Raw genomic sequence first — 9734 nt, 5'->3', positions numbered from 1 at the left:
GTAATTTTCGTGATTTTTCCATATTTTGTCAATTTTGAACTTTAAATGCTAATAAAAAAAACTGTGACAAAGGATTTTAATATTTTAAAATGTCATTTTATCAATATAGTAGGAGCCTTGTATTAAATTTTCAAGTATTTTTACTCAACAAATAAAGTTTTATTGACATTCATAGAAAAAAAAACTTATTAAATTGGAAACTGAAATTGTCCTTAAACAGCTCAAAACAAATCAAAATATTTTGAAAATTTTATCATGTATAGAAAATGAAAATATAAACAACCAGTGAAAATTTCATGTATCTACAGTCATTTGTTTTAAAGTTACACCAAAAACCAAAATCAATTTTCTCGAAAACAGATTTTGCGTAAAAATTCCCGTTTTTCCTTAATTTTTCTTTTGTTTTTCACGGCGCTTTTGAAAACTATTGGAAACATTTTTGACCCCCCAAAGTACTAATTAGATTCACTTTCCTATCAGAAAAGGTACTGTTGAAGAAAATCCAAGCACTTTTACTGTCCTAAAAGGTGATGACAGACACAAAAATAAAAAAAAATAAAAAAAAAACACACATCAAAATCAACACATTCATCGTTCCACTCAGAATCTAAAATTACTAGTAAAGTAAATTTTAATGTGTAATCAAAGGATCATAAAATAACTTGTTGCATAAAACGTACATATAAGGTGACTTTTAAAAAGTTTTTAATATATATATATATCTTAAAAATATTATTTTAATTAAAACAAATTTTTATTGTATCAATTATGAGCATAGTTGAATGCATTTTTAAGATTTACACTTTAGTCTTGTATAATTTTCACTGTTATTATATAAATTACAATCTAAAAAAAAAACATAATAAAAATAGATGAAGTACTTAAACATTTTTATCGATGTCTTACAATAAAATTAGACTACTATTATTTCTTTGAAGATCGTTTAGGGTATAAGTGCAAAATGTTTTCAACTGGGTAGTGGGTACACTGTTAAAAATTAGAATATCAAATATAGGTAATTATCATATTTCAGTTATTAATTGTTATATAAACACTATAGATGACGACGGATAATATAGGTACTAATAAATTTAGTACACTAAATATGTCAATTATTATTATGATATTATGATGCATAAAAATTTAACAAAATATAACATTTTGAAAACATTTTGGCATGCATATTATAATGATTTTGTGAATCTGAATTATATTTTGATGAAATATTCGTAAAAAATAAATTGTAAAATAATAATACATGTTTATATGACTTTATATATATAGGTATTTACAATAAATAGTTACAAGTGATGTAAGGTAATACAAAATAGTTTAAAGTAAAATAAAATGTAATTAATTAAATTAACTAATATCATAGAGACGAGGGACTTGATTGAAGGAACCGTCCATTGATGGAACATCATGACGTGGAGTGTTTTGTTAGAGTTGAGAGAACAATGATGAGGTCATGAGGATGTATACGAGTATAAGGGTATTTAAAATAGATTTTAATTCACCAGGGAACTTAAAAAGTGAGACTTAATTGTTGCTTATAGGGTTGAAATTTGGTTTAAATAATTGGTGACCCACTGTTATATTTGCAGACTTACGTGGTTTTCTCAGATTCTCAGTGGCTGGTTGTTGATGACGGTGTTCAGGAATGGTAGTGACTAGTAGAGTTGGTTGGTGGTAGTTGTTAATATTATTGCTTTGAAATGTTGTGTTTAAGGTTCAATTGCTTGTATTATGTATATGATTTATATTTGGCAGAGTATGGTCCTTTCATAGGGCACATCTTACTATAAAAGATCCGCCAATTTTGTGCAGGATGTAGATTTTTCCCTCATTTGACATTTATGCACATGACACAAATATATTATATACAGTACGTTTAGGTGTGCAGGCCATAGGTTTGGAAATTTTGACACTGTGGGAATTTTCACCTTTTGTAGGGTTCTTTACCTCAAATCTTTGTATTTAAAAGAGAGATGGTGAAAAAAATATCACTATCGCTTCCGATGGGATCGATATCAATAAAAAGTTAATTAGGGGGGGGGTGTGGGTTGGGGTTTGTTTCCTGGTTTTCCAAGATATTAGTAACATTTCTCACAATGTGACCTATTTCATCTATTGCTGTTGCAAAACAGTTTCTGGAGTCGACGGGTGCAAGTATTTGATAACGGCCCTCAGAGGCTTAGCGCACTATCGGACTATCTGAACGGAGCTATAATTAAATTATAAACGTATTATTGATAAACTATTAAAACAACACGAAATACTTCGCTTATTATCAGTAAAATAATTATTGAATGATTCACATGAAGTATTTTAAACTTTAAACACTACAAGTATCTTTATTGTATTTCAGGGTAATACAGGATTACCAGGAGAACGAGGAGAAACTGGACCTAGAGTAAATATTACATTTAAAATAATATTTTTCATGATTAAATATACATTCATTATTTTTGAACAATTACAATATATTCACAAAAATAGGTATTTTAAAATTAAGTTTAATGGAACATTTTTCAAAATAAGTTTTTATTTAGTTTTTATATTATTTAAATATAAACTAAATGTTTACAACCTGATTTTATATCAAAAGTTATAATTGTTATATTTAATTTATACATTCTTTTTTAATCAATATTCACTTAAAAGTGTTAATAATTGTATCAAAGTAAATTAAATAAATGAGTTTAGTATATGTCACACAAGAAATAGTTTTAAGATGTTATTAGTTATTTATGATAACAAAATGAATCCAAAGTTTAAATTAACTAATTTCATAATTATAATTAAAAGCTAATTTCCTAGTTTAATGCATTTAATAATTATTTAGATAAAAAAAGAATAATAACATTTATTTTTAAATACATTTGTAGGGATTCAGAGGCGCAAGAGGCCGTGAAGGATCTGAAGGAATCCCCGGACCAAAGGTATGCAATAAGGACATCGACTTATACGAAGCAGAATGTAGATTATATATTATGTATATTTTTTTAAACTAGAACAATAATAACGATTAATCAAGTTCGAACAGATAAACGATGGTTATAAATAATTTATGAAGATAATTATAGCTAAGTGTATTTATAAGTAACTTATAATATCTATAGTTATCACTTTCTTTCAAATTAGGTATATTCTTTCAAATTATGGTAAATTCCATACTTATTAATTATTAATATCACTACCAAATTAAATTTCTAGTTAAATAAGACTCAAAATAACATAATATTCGTCAAATAAAATCTGAGAGTCCACAACCTATTAACTATAAGAAGGTATATAAATTATTAATGTTAATTTTGAAGCGTATAAAAGTATCTTTAACATTGCATTGATTAATCAACTATTATAGATACCTAACATATTTTATTTACTATAATATAATATATAAATATTATTTACAACTAAATAATATATCAACACAGATTAACGTTACATGAAATTATATGTTTTTCTTATTTCCTAATTAATTACAGGGTGATACTGGACAACCTGGGCCTACTGGTGCTTTGGGAGAACGTGGAATACCGGGTTTGTAATAGTTAATTAATTATATTTATGAATATGGTACCATATTATATTATAGATTATGGTTTGTTTTATGTATATATCATTGTCAATCTCTGATAAGATGTATCAAAGTTGAATACGAGAAAATTTTAAAGTTTAGTTTAACAAGGCACTTAGTTATAAAGGTAGAAATACACGGATCTTGTGATGAAACGATACTACTTCGGCACACGTATTTATAGGGTTTTAAAGGATTAATACTATGCATTTTGTAAATAAATTAAAAATAGTTAAATGTGGTAAGATACCGTGATATTACATAGCAAAAAAAAGATGTCACAGATGTCTTGTTGATTTTTATTTAGATATTATATATGCATAGTATAATAAAATATAAATACCGTGTCGTAATGGTGGTTAAAGCCATTCCATTGGAGCGATTTAATTGTACAATAAATTCATAAGTGTATATTATTTAATCAATAAAGATAATCATGCATGTTGCAAAGTATTAATAATTTAAATTGCATAGGACAGGTGCGGATGGCTTAAGAGGATTTGTCGGTCCTCCAGGTGCTCCCGGAATTAGTGGAAAAGATGGTTTACCTGGCTTTCCGAGAGAACGAGGTCCTCCAGTTAGTATCTTATAAATCAACTAACATATTATACAAATTAAATCATAGGCGTGTTTACGGGAGGGGCCCGGGTAGGCACTGGCCCCCCGGCAGACTGTGCCTCCAACAAAATCATGCCAGGATATAAAAAAATCGTTTGTACCCTGCAGGACATATAGATTTTGATTAATTGTAATTTTTTTAGTTACGCATTTATTAATTAGTGATTATATGATCATTATAATATTATGTTCATCAATTTTTTATAACTACATAACATGCAATGATACTGTTGTGCCCTTTTACCAGGACTTGCGCTGTGATATCATAGTTAAATACTATTTTATCTAACCAGTGATAATATTGTTTTATTAGCTGAAAATATCCAATTACCGATTATCATTTCAAAAATGTGTTTAGATATTTTACGACTTGTTAAAACTATTTAAATTTTGTCAGAAACTCAAATTATTTAATACTGATTAGTTAATAGTTTTACAATTTGTATGTTGTCTAACTTGTATAATGGATGGGAAAAAAGTATTTTTATTATTTTGATAATGGTTATACTTTTTGATCATAATTAAAAAATATTCCTATCATTGTGAATTTTGTAACAAAAAAATGAATGTTTCTTCATGACTCGAAAAAAAATAGGTCTAACAATTTAAAAATTTGCTGTGCCCCTACAGCCATCCAAGTCTGAACATGTCTATGAATTAAATTGTCATAAAGTAAAACCATATAATACAAATATATATTTAAGTATATTTATAATAGGTTTTAGAAATATATAGAATAATAAAATATTTAATTTTAGGGTGACACGGGACCAATAGGTGTTACTGGAATCCCTGGAGTCGTTGGGCCACCAGGTCAATCAGGCGAAGTTAGTATATAGCAAATAATCGTATTTTTAAAATGTAATTTGAGCTTTTTCACTATAGATAGGTTCTGTTGGAGAACCAGGGCCATCGGGTCAACCAGGATTACCAGGAGAAGCAGGAAGACCGGGTGACGCAGGTAAAAATAATGAAAAGAAAAATTATTACTAATATTTTTTAGCAAACTTACTATGATATTTTCTTCTATAAAATCTATACATTATCTATTAGACCGACTTAATAATATATTATTATATTATGAACTTTTTTGAAAAATTTAAAAAAATATACTTCAAAACTATAAATTTTAATTTTTTTTTTATTAATTGATCAATATATTATTATAATATTAAATACACTTTTTTTTTATCATATTTGACTTTATAGGAAAAGAAGGACTTCCAGGTCCAGTTGGTCCACCTGGAAAATTAGGCGAGCCTGGTTCCCCAGGGACTACAAGGGTTCCCAGGGGATAGAGGTAAATCGACATGAATTATAATTTTTTGTTATATTTGAGTAATTCAAAATAAAAACAATTTTGATAAAACAAATCGTCGAATTATTCACAGGATTTCCGGGAGTACCTGGAGCAGCAGGACTAAAAGGTTTGTATTTTAAAATTTGTATTATCAGTAAAAATTAAAAATATTATATTCAAAGTATAATCCACTTATTTATGATGTCCCGTTTTATATACGGGGAACTTCCGTATATTAAATGTCTGTCCCGGTGTCCTGAAAAAGCTTTCATGACGCTTAAATGTCCCGTTTTTTAAACATGTCCCATTTTCATACTTATAAAGATATCTAAAGACATTACAACCGCAATAATAGATGCTAAAGTTTATACAACTTCTACTAACTACAAAGCAAATTAATATCATTATATAGGTACCTAAATATTCAAAAGGTATAAAAATTATTTTTTTATATAAAATTATAAGGATATTATTTTAAGCCTCAAGTTCTATTGTTTAAATTTTTTTTTATCCAATAAAGTATGATTTGTTATTTTATTAAAAATTAACGTTTTATTTTAGTAAAAAAATTAATCCCGTATTTTATAATTAACCACCCTAACTTATGACTATTGTCTATCAAAGATAATGTTATTGAATCAGCAACGTATTCTTTTCAATAATATATAGCTTGTTTTTTGGTTTATTATTTTGTTTCCAATTCTACAATAGGTGGTATATTATAATACAATACTAAATTCTGATTTAACATAGGTACAATACAACAATATTTAGTTACAGTATAAATTACATATGTGGAGTCTATAGTAGGTACTCAATTTTAAATTTTTTTATAACAAAAAATTCTGAATCGACATATTTTACGGAAAAAACAAAAAAAAATATAAAATGTCAGATATTTATTTTATACCTACATATTATATAAAATGCTAATATAACCATTTGGTAAAATTTTTTTAGTATCTACCATTCGTTATTGAGTTACACCAAAATAACAATTTCGATTTTGTTGCGTAAATGTTTCAATTTTTTCTTAATTTTGTTTATATTTTTCCAAACATTTAAAAAAAATTTATGAATTTTCTAACGGAAGTCACAAATTTATTGATTTTACAATGAGTTCCTTTTTTAAATTTATTTTTTATTTTTGTGTCTGTTTACACGAGATGTAGTCGAAATAATGCTTCAATTTTCAACGTTGAGGGACGTTTCTTCCAAAAAATTGGATCTAGCTAGTACTTTTAAGAGGTACCTAATAATTTAAAATTCCCCGTATTTTTTAAAACAATTCGGAAAAAAGAACAAAAATTAAAGAAAAACGGGAATTTTTACGCTAATTTTGCGATTTAATGAAATTAAATTGGCTTGTAACTCAAAAAATAATAACCGGAGATTTTTGAAGTTTTCAACAAATAGTTGTCGGTACTGTAGATTCACTTATAGATCTTCAAGAAAGAATAGTTAAGTTTCTCTTTTATTTTACATTGGTTTTAACATTAGAAACATGATTTTTAAGGTGACACTGGACCTCCAGGTCCTCTTGGATCAACTGGAGATAAAGGACAACAAGGCGAATCTGGCAAAGAAGGACCACAGGTAAAAGAATGCACACTTACAGCGTTATTTAAATTGAAAAAGATAGTTACTTACATGGTATTTTTTCAGAAATAAACTTTTATGGACATTTTTTTTTATATGAATACCTCACAAACAAATAAAGAAAACTTTATTAATCAATTTCAGTTTAAGTCAATTTAGAAGAAAGGTTTTTAAATAGTTTTAACGAAATGATAAAAATAAATCTTAAATTACAGTTCCCGCTGTCCAGCTTATTATTATTATTAGTATCATTGAGGAACCGACTTTTGTTGCATCCTGTAGTATATAATATATATTATAGACACACTCGAAATTCCTCCCGTGAATTTTTTTTGAAAAAGCTTAAGTACTAGAATTGCCTCCCGATTTTTAAAAATATATCATTCTATTGAATGATAAATGAAAAATATATGGGTATTTAAACTTCAAATCTGAAATCTGAATGTTATATGTGAATCAATAACGTTTTATATTGTGGTAGGCAACGTAAATGCATAGGTACCTAACAAATATAAGTGTTTTGGTCCAATTACTGAATCCTACTCATCATTATATTTGCTTTATTTTTCTCACTTTTTTGCTCATACATTTGGATGAATTAATATTTCCACATCATCTATTAACAGCCGACGTGAATACATAACGGGTAAGAGGACAAACATAAACCCTTGTTAAAATATTACTTTATCGTTTTTATTTCTTTTTTATCGGCAATTTTACCTAAATGTTTGAAACGACTATTAAATTCAATCGTTTATAGTTATATACACTCATTTATATATATTTTTTTATGTTATGTAAACACATTAAATAAGATCAATAGTAGAAAAATAATATTTATTATTTTCAAATATTAAAAGGATTTACAATTTATTCTAATTTTTAAAATATTATGTATGAATATATTTATGAGTTATAGTATAACTGCATCCGACCCACGTACCATTTTTACTGGCCCGTTCAACATTTCAAATTAGTTTATAAAAATATAAAACGTTAGGATTTTTCTGTATTTTATTTTATTATATTTATAAAATTATTGAAATCGATAAAATATTCATCGTAAAACGTAGATATGAATACTTATCTAGTATTTAGCTATTATATTTAAATAATATTATATTATTTATAGGGGCATGGTAAACAAAAAGTTTTTTTTTGCCTTCTATGTTCTCTATTTCCCTCTAGATTTTCGCACTTTCAAAATTGGCTCTCTAGTAGCATTGAGTTGCCCATTCCTGAGTTATACAAAAATGAATATTATATTATTAAAGTAATATAAAAATATTATTTTATTTCATTATCAATAATTATTGTGCTATATTTGATTTATAAATATTAAATATTATATTCCAAACTGTTCTGAAATTGAAAGTTAGATTCAATGAAAATGTAAAACTATTAATTTTAGATAGATAAGTACCTAGGTATACCTTTATCTTTAATTAAAAATAAATAAATATATTTCTTATTACTAACGTTTATTGAGCTACTTATATCAGACCGTTAAAAGATAAACAATATAAGCTAATCCATAATTTAAAATATACGATTTATATCAAATATGTAAGTGTATTCACAATTCTGAATTAAAGACTATACAAAGACTGAACACCATGTAGTATTTTTTTTATTTTGGAATAAATCTTCTTTTGACGAATTCTACTTTTATTCAATTCATTCGAATTTGATTAGTGTTTTTTTTTCAGTTATTTCAGAAAAATTCCAAACTCATTAGGTCAAAATATATTCCTTTGAAAAACTTTGTTTAACTTATAACCTTTTAGAAACATTATTACGGCAGTATCCGAATGAATAATATTATAAACAGCTCTAACAGCATTTTAATGTCTATATTTGGTAGGTACACAATATGCACCTAATAACTAATATTAACCGTAAGATTTGTAAACAATACTTTGTAGAATCGTATTTTTTTAATCATTTCAGTTTCAATGCCATGTGGCTTTGAGTGTTTAGTCGAAATTTTCATGTACGAAGTATCATAATATGATACCCCTCTGTTATCACTTATGAAAATAATTTTATAAAATCATATAAAATTGAGAATTATTATCATAACCTAAATGATTACACGATAATATTCGTAACGTTTCGTATAATGTTCCAAACATCAGATTAACACTGAGCTATGGTTTATCGATTTAATCATTTAATACAATTTTTTTTTTCTTTTATCAGTTGTTATCAGTGGTCTTATCAATTTAATTCATGCATGAAAAGGTTAAATAATTCTTGTACGGGATTAAAATTCCTTTTAAAACCATAGATATTAAAGATAAAGAATATTATATTCTTTAATATCTATGTTTAAAACAAGAAAAAGAAAAAATACCTAAGCTATTGTTTTGTTTTAATCACAAAATAGTTAACTTGTATACAGTTTTTCAGAAGTTCTCCATGTGCTTCGAAATTTTGAATGTATTTAAATTATATTATACCTAGTATTTATACATGTTATATTATTTTATCATTTTTAGGGTTCCGTACGGTAAAACCAGACCCTATTCTAAGGCTCCGCTGTCCGTCCGTCTGTCACCAGGCTGTATCTCATGAACCATGAAAGTTAGAAAGTTAAAATTTTCACAGATTCTGTATTTCTGTTGCAGCTAT

The 9734-nt window shown here is 26.4% G+C and overlaps 1 protein-coding gene across 1 annotated transcript in view; it reads left to right on the top strand.

Annotated features, from left to right (window-relative positions):
- Positions 1-5499, top strand: part of LOC100569129 (collagen alpha-1(XI) chain) — a 51351-nt gene extending 45852 nt beyond the window's left edge. Inside the window, exons 25-31 of the mRNA XM_016807844.2 lie at positions 2369-2413; positions 2889-2942; positions 3492-3546; positions 4063-4160; positions 4960-5028; positions 5087-5162; positions 5411-5499. Coding sequence (XP_016663333.1) covers positions 2369-2413; positions 2889-2942; positions 3492-3546; positions 4063-4160; positions 4960-5028; positions 5087-5162; positions 5411-5499 — 486 coding nt within the window. The remainder of the gene's footprint in view (positions 1-2368; positions 2414-2888; positions 2943-3491; positions 3547-4062; positions 4161-4959; positions 5029-5086; positions 5163-5410) is intronic.
- Positions 5500-9734: the final 4235 nt, after the last annotated feature.

This window comes from Acyrthosiphon pisum, chromosome A1, assembly GCF_005508785.2.
Source record: "Acyrthosiphon pisum isolate AL4f chromosome A1, pea_aphid_22Mar2018_4r6ur, whole genome shotgun sequence".
NCBI classification, from domain to species: Eukaryota; Metazoa; Arthropoda; class Insecta; order Hemiptera; family Aphididae; genus Acyrthosiphon; species Acyrthosiphon pisum.
The sequence above is the reverse complement of the archived record's forward strand: the minus strand, read 5'-3'. Positions and strand labels throughout refer to the sequence as shown.